Below are 22,334 nucleotides of genomic sequence, written 5' to 3'. Positions count from 1 at the left end.
ATTAGGTGGGACATGTCCGTATTTAATGACCAGACAATACTGTCCTGAAAAAGTGATGCACAAGAAGAAATAGGGAGCATTCCTGCTGAACAATATAGCTGTTCCAGATGACGTAAGTGTCTTGCTGAATGAGCCAGAGAAGTTCAGCAAGTGCAAGTACCTAGACACCAAGATCAGCTGGATGTGTAATATCAAGACAAGAATTGTGCCAGTAACAGCAGGAGCATTAGAAGCACTCAAGCAGGGTTTTGACAACTACCTTTAAATGCTCTCAGGTCATCCATCAGCTAGTGGACTGCAAAAGATTGCACTCATGGACAATACAAACATACATACTCAGAATGGTAATTGGGTGAATTGTTTTGGTAATAATAATAATTAATTAATATAGCACATTTCAAGCATTGATGCTGTTTAGCATGCTTCAACTCTGTCAAGGGCTCATAAATGTCTTGCACCCAGCAATACCAATATAAGGCTCTGGCCCATTGTGACCCTTAATGGGATTAAGTGGAAATGCTAATCTTCATATTAATGTTAATTTCTGACAATATTCCCACTAAACCTCCAGAGGCTCTTTTGTGTAAGGCCACCACACATCCTCTACATTGCATTTTTTTTGCCAAAGTCCCCCCTCTCATTAATTGTATAATATTAAAAATGACTTACCCAGAGTGCAATGTGAGCCAGAGAAAACGCTTTTCAACAAGACAGCTAAGGGATCATGGTCTTAAACATATTATAACCCCATTTTATAAAGCAGACATTTTCAGCTAAAAACTCACGTTGCTAAGGTGTAACTGGTTCAAGGTAACACATTTTGCCTGAACTATATGGTATTCAGCAATGATTTTGAAACGCGTTTAAGAATACGTCCTTTTCTTCTGGAACGGCTTTCCGTAGAACTCTTTGATGCGCCTACTCTGTCGACGAGACCAACACCAGTCGAGTGACGTCACTTTGTTATGCACACCAGCTGATTCAGACAGAGAGGATCCGCAACACAGCTTTTTTGTTGTGCTGGCAGAAAACAGTCTTGGATAACATCTGCAACAAAGCGAAAAATGGAGGATATACTTCATGTGTATACATGAATATATATATTTGGATAAATTTCTGTGTGCGCTTCTGTTTCTAGGTAACTCCGTATATGGTGGACTGTAGGGACACAGTACGTTTGGCCTCAGCGGGCCTCGTCGTTATGCGCATAGTGCAAAGGTCAGGCTACCCTGATTTTCTTGGAAATGTGAAATAGGGAGGATAAAACACGTTGAGAGGAAACCGCGTGGAAAAAACGAGTGGAAAGGGCCCAATGAGACGGGGATTTGATCCGAGGTTTTCATTGGAGTGCTGTTGTTAAGACCCGGAAACTACTGCAGCGCTGCAAATCGGAACTTCAGACGTGTTCAAATATATTATTTAAATTAAGCGAAAATGTGGCTAAAGCTTTTTTTCCTGTTGTTGTATTTTCTGCTACTCTTTGTTTTGGCTCGTTTTTTTGAAGCCATTGTCTGGTACGAAACAGGGATCTTTGCTACCCAGTTGGTGGACCCGGTGACCCTGAGCTTCAAAAAACTAAAAACCATTTTGGAGTGTCGGGGCTTGAGCTATTCGGGGCTACCAGAGAAAAAGGATGTCACGGATTTGGTGGACAAATCAGGTGAGTTGTTTTAATATCCTAGTTTCCAAGGGATTCCCTGTTGCCGGGTTTGTGTTTCACATTATAGGGGAGTACCACGACTCGGTCTCACTGGCGAGAAAAGTTTTCGTTTGCTGTTGACAGCTTGCAGCTCTCATTTGGGTGTGTGACATCTGAGTCGTTTTTCTGTTTTACTATTGCAGTGTCCCCTTTTAGAAATGAATACACTCAAACATATTGTTTTAAAATTATTGCAGTCTTTTATTTATCGTGAGTATCGATCCATCAGTCTGTATCGGTAGACTATATGCATGTCTTTTGTCATCTTTTGAATTTTAATGGGCGTACGGTGTAAAATTTTCGGTTCTTGACATGTGATCTCTCTGTATAGATTTTAGCAAATTATTTCACCTGCCAGAGAACCAGTTAAAGAAATAAACAAATGATGTGTATGCTAGTTTTAGAATTATGTCAGATTTTGACAGTAGAAAGGTGAAATATGCAAGTTATCAAAAATGAGTTCTATTTGCAGGTTAAGGGAATTAGCCCGTGTGTGAGTGGGTATGTGTTTTCACTCATCGATGGACTGACACCCTGTTCCTGCCTTGCGGCTGATGCTTCAGCGACCCTGCAGTGGATAGGGAAATGGATGCAAATTCGTAAACAAATTCCGATCCAACAATGCTGCCTACAGTCTTCTCTTTATGATCATACTTTAGCTTTGTTATAGTTTTCTAGATTAATCAGGTTTTAATGCCTAGAGAGGGGATTTTTAATTTTCTTTTTTGATGTGTTACTTCATATCGGATAAGTTTATCTTCTCAGCCCACTCATCAAATTTACACAGACAATCTTTTATTTGCTACCAGTTACTTTGTTAGTTGATAGTAATGCTTAAGCAAGATTCATCTGTTCACCTTCCAAACTCACTTATCCTAAGTAGGGTCGCGGGGAGGCACAAGCTTAGCAGCACTCCTTTGACAAAATCATTACGTTTTGAAGGTCGAATGGCTTTTATTTCCTAATGTAAGTTTAATGTACCTCACAAGCATATAAATAAATCTGTTTAAGATGACTAATTCTACGCAGCTTTTGCTTCTACTTCAAAGATGTGGTAAATTGCCAAAGTTATTGGTGTAGCGTGTGTGTACGAATTGGCCTACCTAGCACTTCGGCCAGACTGGGACACATCTTGCTCCAAGTGTTGCTCAGTGTTGTTTTTATCATCTTATTTGGTTCTTTCATTTACTGGCCAGTCTTATCTATTTTTTTTTGTTTTGTTTTGTGTTTTCATTAGTTTTATTCATAGGGCATTTAAACTAAAACCAAACTATATTGGGTTCAGTAGAGATAATACTTTCATAAAGACATAGGGACTTAAGGAAGCAACCTCTGGAAAGGCTTTTAGGGGTATATGCTGACAGACACATTTTCATCATCTAAACAGTATGCAGACTTTTTTAAAAAGGCAAAATGTTAGATTATATCCTAAAACAGTTGAAAATATATCATGGGAATTGTATTCTTGAACTAAAATGCACAAGTGAGATTGTATTGTGTGCAGTTCTGGTCATCACTACAAAAAAGACATAGCAGCTTTTGAAGCTGTGCAGAGGAGAACCGCCAAGTGATCTTCAAAATTCTTAAACACACATCTGAAACCAACGAATAAGATCTGTTGTTGAAGCAGAAACTTCAATAACCTTTAAGAAGTATCTGGATGAGCTATTGGGACAGCTAGCTTAGCTATTAGCTAAACAATCTCCTATCATTTGTCAGGTTTCTTAAGTTCTTTTAGATATACTATGTTTTAGTTCTCTTTTCTGAAAGAAAGCTCTTTTTACATAAATATAAGTATGTAGTGTAGCAAAGTGAGACCTATCCAAGCAACTGCATATGCCTGGAAAGTTGATAGCCATTTCTGAACTGACAAATACCACAGACTTGAGTTAAATAAACAGAATGTATCGGACATGAGCAACATTTAATTAAGTATCCAGCATTGCTGATTGAGAAAGTGAGATTTAAATTGATTATACTGTAGTACAGTACTGTACCATGTACCCCTAGAACATTTTCTTTAAAACTGTACAAGTGTAGTTTCATAAAAGGCATATTTCACAGTAAAATTACATTTCTGTTTGTCTGATTTAATCAGTATAGTTTTGATTTAAAAATCATTATTGCCTTTATCAGTGGAGTAGTGACCTTTGAGTTTGTTTTCTAATTAGTTGTCATCATTGTGATAGCCTTAGATAAAATTATATTTTAGGACATTGTGTTTTATTTTTTTGTTTTTCCAAGTTATTCAATTAGCCAGGTAGAAAAAGAAAAGGAGATCTGAGGCAAAGCAATAATTCACTAGGATATTTAAAAAGCTATTACAAATTTATCCCTTGACCTTTGAAACTCATGTTTCATTGAGGGAAAAAGTGACAGATTGGTGGTATTCCCATTTCGTACTTTTAGAGTAAGAATGATTTTTTCAGTTTTTGGATTCAAGACCTCAATTTTATATCTGTAATGAGCAGATGCACAGGGGATTTTAGTTTCCCTAAGCTATTCTCACAAGGTAATGAGAATAAGCATGTAAGAATCCCCCACTGATTTTTGTATCTCTTAGTTAGGGCTTTACTGTTTGGCAAGGAGTGGTAAAGAAAACAGGAAATAAACTATAACAGACAGGTTGTGGCTAATACAAAGATTTTAAAAAGTGTAGATTATGGAGTGTATTGCTGTTAAATAAAATCCTTGTTCTACAGTTGTATACCATTTGGTACGTTGCCTGCTTTTTATCATATTACTTGCTTCATTGGCTGCCTTTCATTGTGACAGATACAATACTTTTTTCAAGCCAGGTATCAACACACACACGGTTTTTGTTTTACACAACTTTCTACAATAAAAGGTTAAGTGAAAAGAACACACCAGTCATGCTTCAAAGTATGTTTAAGCTAGGAGCACATTTGCATCACCCTTCATATTTATATAGTTATCAGAGTTTCAAAGGAAAAATCTTTGTTGTTGCAACATTTTCTAGGCATCTTCAGTCTACAGTATATGCTGCTTGTCATTTGATCTTTAACTAGAAATGTAACTTATTAATGAGTTGAAAATTAAAGCATGGTTATTTGGCCAAGTGAAAACTTTCAAGCTGTGCTCACAGTTTTTTTTATGCCATCAATTTAGATAAAGCCACATTGTTATGTGCAATGACTTCAGTCTAGGTTGGTGCTCTACTGACTAGATGTTGACTAGACATATTACTGGTGTTCACATGCTCTTCCAAAATGTCATTTTCTTTCTAGTCAGACATATCTGTATTTGTATCTGTATTTTATGAAAGCATTTTATGCATAACTTAAAGAAAGGATTTTCCAGCCTCATGGTTTAAATTGATGTGTAGAAATCTTTTCCCCTTTGAGGGTTAGAGATTTGGTGAGTTGTAAGGCTTCTCTTTCACTTGTTGACTACTACCCTGTTATTTCGTTTTAACCTCCATAATATGCCTTAAGTGGAGAGACAGTCTTGTGTGAGATGGCTAAATATAGCTTTAGTCAACAAAACAAGTGTATTGACCAAATTACAGCATAATATTTTAACTTCAACTTCACAAATACCAAGGCCATCTAATTTAATTTTTATTAATTACTTATAAATGAGGGACCTTATTTTGAATGAAAGTACACATTGCCTCAGTACTGAGTTAGTGTGTTCTGCTTGTGTCTATGTGAGTTCCACTTGGTACGTAAATTTCCTCCTATATACCAAATATATAAATATTTCGCTGATAGGTGCCTCTTTATGCCACATTTTACTAAACATGGATTTTTGTGTAGTTGTATATTACATAAAACTCTGTCAAGATTAGGTTTCTGGTGTTTAGTGCTCTTATTCTTACCTAGCCTTGAATTTATTTTACGTGGTTTTAATAACGGTGTCTTCAATACAGTATTAATATTCAGAGACAGACTGCCTTTAAGAATGTGACATTTCATAATTATTTTAGTATTTAAACATATTGCCAGTGATAAATAACAGCATATTAGAATAATAAAAATAAATTCTTTAAAAATTGATAACTTAATATGTTTTCTTTCAGGTGATCTTATGGAAGGGGAACTTTATTCTGCCTTGAAGAATGAGGAAGTCTCAGAGACTGTTTCCAGCACTACCTTCAGTGGTGAAATGCACTTCTATGAATTAGTTGAAGACACTAAAGATGGAATTTGGTTGGTGCAGGTAAATATTGAATAGTTAGTTCATCCTTCAAGCTAACTGGACTAATATGTGTATTTTATAATATCAGCTTTTATTATAAAGCGAAATGGCACATAGTGCTGGTTTTCTGAGGAAAATCCATGATTTCCATTAAGAACGAGTGTACATTTTCAGGCAAAACACCTTGAAACTTTATGCATTACTTTTTATTACAGCCCCATATCAATGACATTTTAGTTTCCATCGACAATATTGATACTAAATGCCTACATTTCAAGAGTAATAAAAGTCATTTATTTCAATGTAGAAATTTTACAGTACCAAGAATATAACTGTAGAGAACAATAACCACTATTGTGTTTTCATTATTCTAATGTTATTAATTATGTTGGATACTTTGAAGGCAGTCATATTTCAGAAATATCTAAAGCCATTAAAACCTATGAAAGAAGTAGGGGGTCAAAATGCAGCACAGCAGGATATTTAGGTGAGGGGACAGTTATTGTTAAGAAATCTGTTTGTCTCTTTTATAATGAAAAAAATCTTGGGAAGAAAGACGAGACGTGACTTTCTTCGAGAGATACTTTCACGTCCCGCGAGACAAGACTTTGTGTCAAGAGAGTTAACCATGCCCGAGGCCAGAAATAAAAGACAAAGAGTAGATGACAATGCCCATACCTATAACATTTACAACCACGCAAATGGTTCAATCATTTCTCTTTTGTGTGAATGCTATGATCGGGCACAGTTTGTTGTAGGGAGAAAGAAATGACATTCACTCACGGGCAGTTATACATTGTGTTGTGACGATGTAATTCCAAACACTGAATCAAAATTCAATCTGATATTGATGAAAAGGTAAAAGTAAAAAGAGATTGAATATATGGACAAAGGTGATATGAGAGAAGTATGTAGATATTGTTTGGCTTTAAACTTTAAGTTGGAGATTTGTAGAACGTCTTAATTCGTGTTGCCATCAGGGAAAAGTAGTATGAAATCCACATATGCAAGCCGCATAGACGCAAAGTTGCTGGTGCATAGCCGGGCAGGGGGGTTGGCGAGCAAAGCAAAGCCCCCTAGTATACTTAAATTATTTATTGTATGTCACAATTAATATCCATTTATTCCCTTGAATTATTTGAAAAAAAGAGAAAGTTAATAGCTAAATGTGAATTTAATTAAATGAAAATGATTTTATCCCCTATAAAGTTATTCCCTCTATTACTTTTACCTGGGATCCTTTTTATGTACCTTACACCTCCTTGGGGAAATGCATTGCTTTTTTCACTTATTCATATATTGTAATTTTCGCATTGTGTTAACTGAAACCTACAGTTGAGACTGCAATAAAATACATTTTTTTCTCTGCACTATGCAAAATACTGTGCTTAAAGCATTTTTTTTAAAGAGTGAACAAAAACAAGCATTTGATTTCAACCTCAACATTTTTTTTAGTTCTTGTCATAGATTGTACAAATTATTTTAACTAGGTGGATAGCAAGTTAAATTGTCTGTACCTCTGTACTGGCTTCACTATAAATGCAATATTGTCTACCATAGTATTTGTAAACTAATTTGTTCGTACATCCTGGAACTTCAGGTGTATATTCCCACCCCCATACAACTAAACTTCATACTACTCTGGCTTGTTGTTATAATGCCACAGTTAAGCATCCCATGTGTTTTGGGTATTAGCTAAATTTCTGAATCAAGAAATTGCCTTTTATCTCTTTTTTTTATATATAAAAATATTTTAAACTGTAGATTATTTTTTATATTGTGGACAATATTAATTAGATGATGTCCTCATGTATTTGTCATTCATGAACATTCATTTTGTCTTGGCCACTGCTTGATTATTAAGGCTGTTCAAAATAACCACTTCTGCAGTAATCTCATCTGACACAAATTTTGTCAGATTACAAAATATCAACAGCTATTTAAAAAAAAAAAAAAAATCCTTAAAATCAGTTTAGTATGCCAAGTTACAGTACATTGGTGATTTAGCAATTCTGGTATCTCTCACTGTTTGATTTAGGAAAATATACTTCTAATTGAAGTACAACAAAATTAAATTGCTTGCAATTCTGTCTTATGGTTTAAGAAGATGTCCAGTACAGTGTTCTTCATAAACGTGGACTGTAATTCTATAGTATTGGCTAACCTTTAACTTACTTGCTTTAAGTTATTATTAAAAAGAAAGCCTGTTGATTCCTTTGACCAGTGGTTTTAAGGTTTATTTTACAAGAGAGATGCAGGAAGTCAAATTTTTAAGTGGTATTCAATCTCTCCACCTTTCCTCCATAGGTTATAGCAAAAGACAGAGATCCTCTTGTGAGCAAAGTCAACTGGAGTAAAATGGTCACAAAAGTATCTCAGTTTGGTATTCGTACAGGAACTTTCAATTGTTCCAGTGACTCCAGGTGAGGAGCTTATACATTATTTTTTTGGTGACACTTCACTACATTATATAAATATCTATTAAAAGTAAATATTACAATCCTACTATTTCCTTTTTATGCATTCTTTTATGTTTTTTTAATTGATTAAACTCCATATAATATGTTGGACTGACATCTGGAAAATGAAGACACCTCTAAGTAATACAGATAGTAAGTTCTTTATCAGTTCACAAAGTTAGTTGTGGGATTATGATTTTTATTGTGGTGAAGCATTATTTTTTTCCCCATTTTTTTTTTCATTAGCAAAATATTCAACAATGAATTCAAACAGACTTCAGTATATATATTGCAGTACCTTCATTATCCAGTACATGTAGAAATCACATTCATATTGCAAAAAAAGGAAAAAATGGGGATATTGGAATCCCTTCCAGTATCAAATTTAAATATCTAATAAAGATACAAATGTGGCTATAACTGAATAAACTAACAACAGTTATCTCAGATAAAATTGATATTTTCTTGAGACACTTTGGTCCTCTTTCACACCCATTTATTTATACTATCTTAGTTGCTGACCCAATAAAATTTAGATATTATATCTATACCTTTCAAAAGATGTGACTACTGTATTTTGAAGGTCTTTTTCCACATATTTAGCCAAAATATCTTTCACATCCAATACTACTTTTATCTAGATTCGTTGTATTCCTAATGCACAGATTGACCTGTGAATTGTTGGCCAGGCATATAATTATATTATTCATCCCACTCATTTCTGCCCTAGAGGCAATACTGATCAGTCTTGAAGACTCAATACAGCATCTCAAGAATATAAAAAAATAATTGAAAGAATCTTCCCTTCAACAATCCTAGGGTATGGTGTGAAAAGTGCGTTGAGCATGAGAAAGGCGCTATATAAATAAAAAGTATTATTAACACTAGAATCCCTGAAGCTTACAAAAAATTCATAATCCCAGCCAACTTTAAATTCCTTCGCACCTCTCTATTAGTGTCTTTTGTTTTTTAAATGTGTCAATCAGCACAAGCAGCGTACTATCCCATTCGCCCACCCCCTTTGATGGAGCTCAACTTGGGCAAAAAGTTCTCCCAGCTAAAGCCAAGGCTCCTTATCAGTGTTTGAGGTTTCCGGGAGTTGTATAGGGTAAATAATACAATATATTATTTCATGTGTGTTCTGTGTCTACAAAGATCTGGATAAGTACAGGATGAAAGGAAATGTGAGGCAAGAAATGCTGAACACATACCTAAAGCAGAAACTTTTTTCCGTGTTATACTAATAATAATGTGAAATGTATAATGTGTGAAGACTTTAGTCCAAATATCAAATAAACATGTGCGCTTTTATTCGAGAATAAAACCAAAGTAAAAAAAACAAACATTCAATTTACATGTTGCTGTCAATGATTTACAAACCCAAGCACAAATGTCAATTGACAGAAAGCTAATACATATTCTTGTATGGTGCAGAGGTAAAAATTTCTGCCTTACAGCTGAAAGGTTACCGGATCGAGTCTCTGCACTTCGCGTTTTGAGTAGTGAGCTGCTATTATTATTATTATTATTATTATTACTATAATATAATAAAAACATACATTTGATTTGGGTCTGTAACACCCGGTGTACATTTTGGCTACATGTAAAAGTTAGAGCTTTTTTTTTTTTTTATTATTGTTCGGTTTTATTCTCTCAGTGACGTTCACGTGGTACAATGAGCTTGCCAATCTCTCTCTCTCTGAGTTGATACCATTTATCTTCATTCTTTTCACAAGAGCAGTGATAACCACAGTTGGTGCTGTGGTTTATGCTCAGAATTATTTCTTGTACCAACAGTCAAAGATACAATGTCCCTTGACCGCTATCATACTAGACAAAGGCAGGGCCTTAACAATAGACCGCTTCTTCACAGAGCTTTCACTGGCTAATAGACTGCTGTACCGCAGCGCAAAGTAAAATGGGACTTCCACCTGTAGCCAAAGTCATTTAATATGTGAGCAATTTGGAACGCTATTGTTTAGATTTAATGGTGTATGTGCCCAAAAAAAGAAGTCTGACTGCATTCTTTTACCATTGCTCGCATACTGAAGTGTCAGCATGGCACTGCCAGATCTAAACACTAGTGTGGAGAGTCAATTGCGTACTGAAGAGTCTATAGCTGCAGGTAAAAGATGCTATTGCACTTTTCCTGGCATTACGCATGTACTTTGTCAGCATGCCCGTATCAAACACAGGAAGCTCTGCAATCTACTTGTGACTTTATGTTGTAGGAAGATAAGTAAATAAATCAAGATAAATAGGTAAATAACATTTGATGTGACTTTTATATAAGTAACATATAGACCATCACAAAACATAATCACAAACCGAGCTTTGCACAGTACCTAGCAAGCTCAGCATGCCCTGTTTATCCTCATCTGTGTTCACCTCTGTTATAACATGTCTTTATTTGAGCACAACACTGTCCGATCATGGGTTATCATGAACGTGACTGAGAGAATAAAACTGAATTAAAAAAAAATAATAATAACATTTACAAGTATTATTAATTTTCACTGGCTATTACAGACTCAAATCGAATGTATGTTTTTATTGTATAATAGTAAGAGCAGCTCAGTACTCAAAATGGTAATTCTTGGAAGAGGCCAGGATTGAACCCTTGACCTCTTGATTATGAGGTTTTACCACTGTACCACCCAAGTGATCGTGTCAACGTCCTACTCTAACCTTCAGTCTTCACACATTATACACTTCATGTCAAAATGTTGTTGGTAGTACTATAACATGCAAAAGCTTTGTTTTAATTGTGTGTTCAACATTTATTCCAACACACATGAAATGCGTGTGTTCCAAATAATGATATATTCTTTACTCTATACAACTCCAGGCACGTTACACTGAGATAAACAAGACTTGAGCTGGGAGAACTTTTTGCCTTTTCTGCAGCAGTGGGGAGGATGGGATCGAAGGCCGCTTGTGTTGATCGACACATTTACAAAACAAAAAACGCTAATGGAGACGTGTGAAGGAATTTAAGGTGGCCCGGGATTACAAGTTTTTTTTAGGCTTCAGGGATTCTAGTGTTAAAGGACCCTTCAATTAGCACCTCAGAAAAGGAATGGAACTCAGCTGTACATAAAATACACTCTAGCTGTATATGTGCCAAGCACTCAATAATAAACTTAAAATCTTTCATCAGTCACACTTGTGTCATTTTAAATTGTTTAATTTTATCCAGTGTAAGATCTGACTTGCGAGCCTTGGCAACTAGCTCCAGCATAAATAGGCCACATGTTTTGGGAATGCATGAAATTTCTATCATTTTGGACAACGATCTTTAAATATTTATTAGACAGCCTAGGTGTCACAGTCGCCCCCAGCCCATTAATAGCTATATCTGGTTTTCTCCCATATGGCCTTAATGCTTACAGTGGATAAGTGCAAACTGATTTTAATAGCCTGTACCACACTACTAGCATGCAGATTTATCTTGCTCATCTAGAAGAAATCCTCACCCACCTTTTATATCTTCTTGGGTAACCGTTTTTTCTCTTTGTTTTTTAAATTTCTTTGGTGTTTTTTCTATATTGATTTTGAAGTTGTTTGTTGTATTTGTTCTTTAAATGCTGTCTGCTTGATTGTATACAATGTTGCTTTTTTCAAATAAAATTAATTACATTTAAAAATATGATTGTTCCAGGTGTATTCTGAAGTAGAATTATGACCATATATGTAGTAGTTTTATTCGTTTTACTAATTGACCAAAGTGTAAGGAATCTGTCACTACATGTTCTCCCAGGGTTTATATGCGATTTCTCCAGATATTCTGTTTCCTCCTGAACCTCATGTCCACATATAACTTTAACCCTGAACTTTATTGAATTTCTCTTGGTGTTACATCTATAGACTAACAAGGTACATAGAAATAAACAATGTAATCTACAATACATGACACCATCACAATATTATATACAGTAAACACAGATACATAAAAAACAATATAATGAAGAATCACACTTTCCACCCAGTAATATATCAGTCTTATATAAAATAAACATAATTTATATTGAATGAAGGAGTTTGTGTATAGGGACTGTGTTTAACAATAGTGACTGTAGTAGGAAAGAAAATATTTCTGTGTCTAGTAGTCCTTTCCTTTAGTAACATACAATAGTAAGGTATTTTGTGACTCTAAAATTGACTAGCATAAGTGAGACTTGATTTGTGTTTATATAAATGTGTGCTGCAGTGGACTGCCATTCTGTCCAGGGTTGTTTTTAATGTTTTAAGAAAAGAAGAAAATAATCACTTCTTCCTAACTAAATCTTTTTTTTCTTTTCAAATATGTGGAAATGTTTTTCCAGTATCTCCACAGTAAGACTGAGTATACTCTGTTGCATTACATAATAAACACATCTGCATGTGTTTAGTAATATCTGGATAGAAACGGTCAGTTTTAACATGTAACAATTTAGTGCTATATAATCCAATATAACATTACTACCAGTGTTGGTTAAATTTGTTTAACAATTATTGGTGTGGCATTTCCCATTACTGCTGCTGAAATATATCTGACCCCGTCTTCCCCCTTCCTATGTGGAAATATCCTGTCACTTTTCCATTACTTTTTAGTTGGACTATGAGATTAAAAGCGGTAAACTCTTCATTAGTCTGCTGGTTCAACTACGTTGTTTTATGTAATAATTATTTAGAACAGTGCTACTGGCCTTCAAAGGTACTGTATGAATTAAAATTGCAGTCAGTGACCACATTTAACAAAATTTTGTTTTGGTGTTTGGTATTTTTAGTTCAGTCTGCAATTTCAAATTTAATGATATACAGATAGCCTCAAAACTGCAGTTACTTAGTTCACTAGGGTGCCCCCCCTAACTCCCCTAAATCCACCCCTCCTCAAACCAGTGTGAAGTACAAACACAGGGTGTATCAAACACTGTTGCAAAAAATGAACTGGAAATCATGCAGCTAAATGGTTAGGGAATTCGACAACATACAAAAAAAGTTTTCTGTGCACTATGCCAGATTTCTGATATATTGCTGTTTCAGATTCATAAAAATGTTCTCTACCTGTTAATCCATTTTATTTAATAAATGCTGTAATAATTAACAGACTGGTCTATTATCCCATCTTCAGCAGCCTGCTTTATGTGAGTTGCAATGATTATACTGTGACTATGATTCAAAGTGTCAGCTTGAGATATCAGTCATCTGCAGTAGAACAAGATGTTATTAATAAGTAATGATGGGCCTGTTTGGTGGGCAAAAGGAGTGTGAAGAACAATGCCTTGTCACTTAGTGTCTCATTGCTTCTTTCTGCACTGTGTTCCAAAAAGCTACAGTATGGCAAGAGCAGGGGAAAAATGGGTACCGTTAATCCATGTCATGTATCAAATGTACAGGGCAGTTATTGTTGCTTTTCAGTTTACATCAACATTGACAGGAGCAACAGTCCCCACAGCTGACAGTGTGACTTTGCCAAGCCATGTTTGTAATTGCAATCAAAATTACATCTTGCAATATTTATCATGGAGCATAGTCTGTCATTCATAATAACTCAGCATCTCATTGACTTGCACTTACATGGTCAACATTTAGAATGTCTTCTTACACTTTTATGATAATGACCTAGGCAATGCTAAAATGCAGCATAATGGCTGGCTGATGCAGCTGTTATGCTAGAGCTCTAAGATAAAATATTAAATATATATTTGTCATAGCAAAAGGAAGCACTTGAAATATGCTCATTGGTGGTGTTTATTAAACTGTTTGAAAAAACACTTGACATTCATTAATTGCTAAAATTATTAATATAGTATTAGTGGTTCAGGTTTAGGATTTTTTCTTGCTTTAACCCATTGACAAAACATCAAATTTTGTTTCCAATGCTATCCAGAAGCCAGAACATTTTTTTTCTCTTTATCTGTTCTACTGAATGCTACTAGGATGGACAAAATAATAGTAGAAAAACCAAAATATTTGAGGCCAGTAGATACAATGCCAATAGTATAAACTACTTTTTAGAGTGTTGTTATGTCAATAAATAAAAAGCAGGTCACCAACTTTTGCAGTTTGAGGTTTGTCACTAGTAGATTTGTTAGTAACTATGTTCTAAATCCTGTATTCTGACAAATTTGTTTAATGTATTTTTAATTGCCAAGATTTGTTTAATTTTGCAAAGGAACCTACTTTCTTAACCAAACCAAATGTGTTGTAAAGCATTGCCTGCCTTTTCTTAATTTTACTGCATGCTTTTCTGTGTTTTTCAGTTACTGCCGCAGACGAGGCTGGTTGAAGTCTACTCTTATTATGTCTGTTCCCCAGACTAACACATCTAAAGGAAAGGTGATGCTGAAGGAGTACAATGGCAACCGCATTGAAACAGAACATATCTTCAGGTGGATGACTGCTCATGTGGCTTCTCGAATAAAGACAATCCGCTACACAAGCCAGGTAGCGGATGAGTGGAACGCGAATGACCAGTATAAACTGAAAATGTACCTGTTTGCCAAACTGGACCAGCCACCTGCTTTCTTTTCTGCCCTCAGTGTGAAGTTTACTGGAAGGATAGAATTCATTTTTGTAGATGTGCAAAAGTGGAACAACAAAAGCTACATGAAAGAAATTGGTGTAAAACACATACCATCATATGTTCTTAAAACACCTGAAGGAGCATACAGATATGGTAACAATACTGGGGAATTTATTTCCTTAAATGCAATGGAAACTTTTCTGCGCTCAGTGCAGCCAGAAGTGAACGACTTATTTGTTTTGAGCTTAGTTATGGTCAACCTAATGGCTTGGATGGATTTATTCATAACTCAAGGTGCAACTGTAAAGCGTTTTGTGGTACTTATCAGCACATTAGGGACATACAATTCTTTGTTAATAATTTCTTGGCTACCAATATTGGGGTTTCTTCAGCTGCCATACTTGGACAGTTTTTATGAATACAGCTTGAAACTTCTAAGGTATGCTGATACCACAACAATTGCCTCTTGGGTAAGGTCGGACTGGTCATTTTATTCTTCACATCCAGCCCTTTTTCTTAGCACTTATTTTGGTCAAGGTTTACTCATTGACTATTTTGAGAAGAAAAGAAGACGTAACAATGATAGTGAAATGAATGTGAACAACCTTGAATGGCTGTCCAGTCTCTGGGACTGGTATACAAGCTATTTACTCCATCCCATTGCATCTTTGCATAACTTTCCCAATGAGTCTGACTGGGATGAAGATTCCAATTTACTTCTGGAAAGATTAGCGTTCCCTGATCTCTGGCTTCATCCTCTAATTCCAAATGATTATATAAAAAATCTGCCCACTTGGTGTTTTCGCTGCTTGCGCGCCAAATGTGAAGGGGACACGGCAGAAGGCTTGCAAGACAGTGACCCAGAATCTGAATGTGAAATTAAAACGGACACTGAACTGTCTGATACAGATCAAGGAAGCACACATGAAACTTGTAAACACTTTCCTTCCAGTCCTGACTGCTTTTGTAATTGTAAAAAGAGATTCAGCTACCCAAAGAAACCAAGATGTAACAAGACTTTCAGTCCTAATGAAGAGCTGGAACCAGACTGGTGTCTATGGCCTAGTGATATGTTGAGATGCACAGAATGCGTTGTATGCCTGGAAAATTTTGAGAATGGCTGTTTGTTAATGGGCTTGCCCTGTGGCCATGTGTTCCACCAACAGTGCATAGTAGTCTGGCTTGCAGGAGGCCGACACTGCTGTCCTGTGTGTAGGTGGCATTCTTACAAAAAAAAGCAGAATAGACCCCAGCAACAGCAGCCACCTCTACAGTCCTTTCAGTCACAGACACTTTAAGAATTTGTCAATAGGAACAACTACTGCTTAGCACTGGCTGGTTACCCCCCTCCTGCACTTCAGTATCTTGATACTTGATGTGTTAATGTTAGTTGTCTTTGGTTTGTGTTGATTTATTTGTGGTTTAATTTTTTTTTCTCATCATTAGAACATGCAGAAAATAATGACAAACTGATTGACAGTTTAGTAGCACTAATGTTGCAGTGAAAATAACTTTTTGGTTGCCTTGCCTTGTACATTTAAAATATATTGGCTGCATTTTTCTGTAGTGAAAATGATCTAATTATGAAGACCACGAAGGTAAACCTAAACCAGAATACTAAGCTCATTTTGAAAAGTTTGCAAAAACAGAAGAGTTACTGATAATGAAGAAGATTTTCCCAAGTTAGAAAATGCCTTTCAGAGAAATGAAGTATCTGCAGTAACAATACTTTAAAATGTACTATATGTACGAGAGTGTTTGACTACTGACCGTGTGTTTCTGTGAGTTTTAAGGCCAGGTAGCCTTAATGATTTCTATGACACTACAGAGAAGTGTGAAACTTCTAAAAGTTTAAGCTACCTGCATGAAAAAGTAAACTTTATTGATTTCATTTTAAGATTGCAAGGTTCTGAAATGTTCCTTAATAATATACTAGTCAAGTCCATCTATGAACAGCAGCTGCTGCTTTTGAACAAAAAGAGATAGAATTGCACATGTAAGTAACAAGCACTTAAAAACACAGCTTGATGAAGATGTGTGCCTGTAGTCTGTTCACATTAGACACTCTTGGATTACAATAATAAGTTCCATGCATATGTTTACATTTTGACCTCTCTATCACCTCATTATAGCACTAATGCTGTACAAAAATGAATCCCTTAGAATGCTGAAATTGTTTGTATTTAATTTTGTTTTTTTTTTTAATTTTCAGGATGTTTTCACTGCTGGCAAATAGTGAAATCTTAAAAGGCCATTCAGTCTTGGAAGTATGTACATTTATAGACGCTACAAGAATTACAGAATTAACTGATGGTGACTAGTGCAATTTGCTTATTAATTACACTTTTTTCATTCATAGAGTAACATTGCCAGTAACTGAGAGGCTCACCTCAAGTGGATAATGAGTGAAATAGTACTGGCAGCTGCCAAAATAGTTCTAGAAAAGGGCTGTACTGTATATACATTATATATTGAAAGATATTGGTGCAGAAAGGGAAACAAAAAACAAACACATGGTGATAATGGTTGAAATTTTGTGTTCTAGGACACAACCAAATGCATAAAGACATTTTTGTGTTCATCTAATGTGCACCACGAGGGCATATGTTTTAAACATGGTTCTAATTAGATTAGTTTAAATTGTCATGCATTAATATACTGCAAATATGAGGGCTTTGACCGTAGGAGGAAGCCATCTATTAACACAGGCAGACCTTCCCTAGCATAATACACTTTGAAATATCACATAGTTTAGCAGGATTAGAAAAACACAGTTTGACTCTCTTTAAGCTGCCAATACATTTTTAATATGAATTTTTTTTTTTTTTTTTTCTTGTGTCAAATTCTCTTGCATCCTTTTTTAACTGGGTTCTTTTATTTTTTCTTTTTTGTCATAACTGTGCAGTGGGTTATATGTGAGTGTTTTATGTCCAGATCTTAAATAAAAATACATGTACCAAGCAGCCTTTGTGTGAGGTTTTTATATTATGTTCTTCATCACTCCAATTACCTCCAGCACTGCATATTGATTGGCATGACCCATTAAAATATTCACTCATTTTCACTGTCTTTTCTTATTTCACATGTTATCCAATTTTCCTGTTAGGGAACCTGCCCAGTAGGACAGACCAGAGAAACACAATCCTCAGCCACAGTTTCCAGTTAATTCTTGAGAGAGTACTTGAATGCTCCCACGCCAACTGAGAGAGGAGGATCCTTACAGCATGTCTACGATTTTTGAAAACTTTTAAATATGCTCTCATGGAACACAACAGTTCAAAATTATAATCAGGTACTTAAAAAGTTTTTTGTTGCCTGTGAGAAAATAACGAGTTCAACAAGTCTATTCCCAATTAAATGTTTGGTTTGCCCCTGATATTTATTTACAGCGCCTCAGCACCCCAGAGTCAAACCCAGCGGCTCCCCAGAATCAGTAGGTGGCTTCCAAACAATACAACACAACCTGTAAGGATTTACCTGTCTGAGCCTGTATTTGGACATGGACAACTTTATGTTGCCTTTTCAAGAGTCCAGCGTTCGTGTGACATTAAAGTGAAGGTTTTAACTACTCCATTCCAGGCAGAGCTGATTCAAGCACAGGAAACCATCTTTACCAAAAATGTTTTTTATAAGGAAATTTTTGATTAACTATGTTGAATTTACCATTTTATGAATTTTTTGTTTCCAATTTACTTCATTTAAACCTTTGCACTCCAATATTTTTTTTACTTATGAGTGCAGCAACTCAAAGACATTTTAGACTTAAATGATGTAACAATTAAATTTTAGTTTTAATAAATTGGCTAATTTTAGTACAAATATATTTATTTAATTAAATGGAAACTTTCCCAGGATGCTCCCACCCTCCATGATTTGTCATCCATCCAAAGATCGGACGGAACAGAAAGTTATTGCCATTCTTGGATTTCCGATTCTTTACAGAATCAGGGGTTTACTGGTTTTAAATAAATAATTGCCGCGCTCGCGGCTTAGCGAGGTGGCGTGGTGGTGTGTGGCCAAAGCAGTTCCTGAGGAGTTTGTGATGTGGGCGTTTCTCACCTAAGTGCACAGGTGAGAAACAGTCCGCATCTGTAATTGTTCCCAGGAGCTGCTGATTGCCACAGCTACCACATCCTCTTCATACATAGAAGTGTGAGGCAGCTAAAATAGGAGAAAAAAAGGAAGGAAAAAGAGCCAGAGGTTGCAGGAGAGCAGGAAGCTGTGTGGAGAAGAGAGAGAGAGAGCCAGTGTGAGCGAGCGAGCGAGGCTCGCAGGCAGGTTGCTGGACAGTGAGCCCTAGCAGGGGTGTTTGTCCAGCACCTATGGGAGTTGTAAGTGGTCACTCCAGCTGAGCATTTTAGGAAGAAACGGGAGTGACCGGCAGAAGGCCAGCTGGCCGCATAAGGCTGAGAATGCAGCGGGAGTTGAGAGGCTTGGGCGGTGAATTCCCTGACATGGGCGTCCTGGTCGCCAGGGAAGCCAAGTCTTGATCTTAGTGAGCTGAACCAGAGCCAGGGATCGGAAGGCCACTAGATCAGAAATGTAGAAAGAAGGTCAGCTTCAGGTATGGCGACTCTCCTGTTGCAAAGCCTGATGGGAGAAGCAGGGGAGCCGCCAGCTAAAAAGACACTGGGCTCTGTGTTGTTAAGGATTGTTTCCAGCGTTATTTTAACCTCATTTTTAAAAGACTTTTTTCTATTGAAGTTTAACCTCCACTTCACTTCTGTTTTTATGGATTACAGGGGGTCCTCGGGTTACAACACATTTTCGTTCCTACAACAGTGATGTAAGTCGAAACACACTCTAGCCTAAGTCACTTACCTATCTTAACACATTTGCAAAATCATAATCTAGAACATAAAAACACAAAATCTAAGCCTGAGAAAAAAGAAAAAGATATAAATATACTGTATTGTACACTGTACTGTAGTAACAGAAAAAATGAGTGTAAAAAAATCCTTACCTTTATTCCTTCTCATGTCTCAATTTTTTTTTTATTTTTATGGGATTGAGCGTTGTAAACTCGAAACGTTGTATGTCAAAACGTTGTAACCCGAGGACCTCCTGTATTTATTTAATTACTTTGGAGGCACTGCACTTAATTTATTTGGATACTTTGTTTTTGATTGTTGTTTGTTGTTGTTTTTAATAAAAGCACTTGACACTCTTTACACCATCCCCTTGCTCTGTTTGTTGTGCCTTACTGCCGTGCTCATTGGTGAAATTACCGATGGTGACGGGTTCAAGGGCTCCCGGACGGAAAATGGGAGCATGCAGCGAACCCACATCGTCACAGTTGCACATGTGCAATTGGGAGGCAGGTAGAGGGCCTGAATAATATAGGGTGGTCCAGATCTAATTATGCAATTTTCATTACGCTATAACTTATTAAGTTTATTACATAGAATATCACCCGAAAAATCCCGGACCTTCAAGAAATGTGCAAACTGACGACATGAAGAATCATCTTCGTGCTGAACTGGAATCGTCCCTGCATAAATCAAAGTCATCCAGACGGTCTGGATCTGCATAATTAGATCTGGAGTACCCTGTAGTAGTACCACACCAGACCAGGGAGTGGCGAGCTGCACTAACTCTCTCTTTCAATCCTCTGCAGACCATCCACGGGAAATCCCGCTAGGTTCTGGCGCCATTGAAGACGCCACTTCGGACTGGCGCTATTAAGGACGTCACTTCCGGTCCCAGTCACCGATTATGTCACTTCCTGTCCTGGCTTTTAAAGCCGCCATATTCTCACTCTCAAATCAGTTCTGTTTTGGACTTTTTATCTCTTCTTATTCCTACTTATACCAAAAAAGGCCACACAAGCTTGACCTTTCTTTTTTACAGCTAGTAAAAATAATATATTTTATAAAATGTAATTACTTTTGTAAAGCTGAGTTTTAATATTTTATGTCATCAAATGCATGTATTTTGTGTGTATATAATTAAATAGGAAATTGAATAAATGTTTAAAGAATAAGTACATTCAGAAAACAGAGAAAGGGCTGAATACATTTCTCTATTATAATAAAAAAAAGTTCTGGGACAAGACGTGACTTTTTCAGAGAGACTTTCACATCCACGAAACAAGACTTTTAGCATGCCCAGGGGCAGATTTAAAAGGCAAAGAGTAGATGACAAAGTAGAATGTCGTAAACCAGCAGGGCAGGTTAGAGATAATGAAAGTACTAAAATTTGAAAGTCTCAAAAAAATTATAGTAAAGATCGCATTAGCGCAAACAAATGGAAATTATTACCTGGTGAAATAACGGAACTGCAAAAAGATCGAATATATTGTTCAGATTTAAACTTTAAGTTGGAGACTTGTAGATCGTCTAATTCGTGTTGCCATCAGGAAAATGTAGCGTTTCTTCCTAATGAAGAGGTCTATCTGCGAGAATTAAAAGATTTGTTGTTTGGTGAAAGTGAAATCCACATATGCAAGCAGCAGAGACGCGAAGTGGCTAGCGCATAGCACAAGCCATTGTTGGCGAACGAATGTTAAAAGCTATATGACTGTTGTCAAATTCAAACTTTTCTCATGTTCTCAGAGGGAAATCATGAAATAAGGGTTTATACTTTATCCATTAGGTAGCTGAATAGGTTTTATCCAGCTGGGTCATTGTCTGTATGGAATATGTTCACATTCTTAAAGTCTGTGCATGTCTGCTGTCGCATCCCAAAGATGAAGGCATGTTAGGTTTACTGACTAGTGGCTGTAAGTTATTGCCATTTTAGTTATTGTGAGAGTGTGTGAAGAATGTGTATCCCATCCATATTTCTACCTGCCTTACACGTGATTTAGTGAGTACAGGCTCCAGGTTTGAAATAAATGTATGTACTGAAATGACAGATGGATGTTACCCATCTGGATTTATGTAAGAAGTAACAGAACATTCTTCATCCTACTTATCCAGTTTGGGTTAATGAGGGTCTGGAGCCTATCCCAGTACCTTGGGGCATCAGTCCATTTTAGCACCCATTTGCTCACACACACTAGTCAGGACTCATCAAATAACCTAACTAGCGTGTCTTTATTATTTTGAGTACAAAGCCAATGCAGACATGAGGAGAGTACACAATAATTTTTTTTTCTCATTAAACAACAATCAATACTTCAAAATGACAAAGCAAAAACAGGACTTTAGGAATTTTTGCAAATTTATAGAATAAAAAGCTGATGCAGGTATTCAGATCCTTCTATTGATCATTACTGAAATGTTTCTACATTTGATATGGAGTCCAACAATTCAACTGATAGGACATGCGCAGAAAAGGCACACTACTGTCTACATAAAGTCCCACATATGGCACTGTGTATAACAGCAAAATCCAAGCCATAGCATAAAAGGACCTGCCTGTAGAGCGTAGAGGAGGAGGAGGCTGGGAGCATACGCTGATAGAGCATGTTGCTGCACCCGGAGGCAGGATTTTGTTGATGGCTGCAAAAATAAAAGAAAAATCTGCAGCACTGAAGGTTCCCAAATACATAGTGGCCTCCATA

General features: G+C 36.3%; 1 protein-coding gene across 2 annotated transcripts in view; it reads left to right on the top strand.

The window, feature by feature from the left end:
• The first annotated feature begins 938 nt into the window (after nt 1-938).
• rnf103 (ring finger protein 103) overlaps nt 939-22,334 on the top strand; it is a 44,366-nt gene continuing 22,970 nt past the window's right edge. Inside the window, exons 1-4 of one of the 2 annotated variants that reach the window (XM_039751798.1) lie at nt 939-1,660; nt 5,742-5,881; nt 8,168-8,283; nt 14,565-17,790. In XM_039751798.1, the coding sequence (XP_039607732.1) occupies nt 1,435-1,660; nt 5,742-5,881; nt 8,168-8,283; nt 14,565-16,125 (2,043 nt within the window). In that variant the 5' untranslated portion in view covers nt 939-1,434 and the 3' untranslated portion in view covers nt 16,126-17,790. Of the gene's footprint in view, nt 1,661-5,741; nt 5,882-8,167; nt 8,284-14,564; nt 17,791-22,334 lie in introns of those variants that run through there. The other variant, XM_039751801.1, reaches the window with a different exon arrangement.

Source organism: Polypterus senegalus, chromosome 4 (genome assembly GCF_016835505.1).
Source record: "Polypterus senegalus isolate Bchr_013 chromosome 4, ASM1683550v1, whole genome shotgun sequence".
Lineage (NCBI taxonomy): Eukaryota > Metazoa > Chordata > Cladistia > Polypteriformes > Polypteridae > Polypterus > Polypterus senegalus.
The sequence above is the reverse complement of the archived record's forward strand: the minus strand, read 5'-3'. Positions and strand labels throughout refer to the sequence as shown.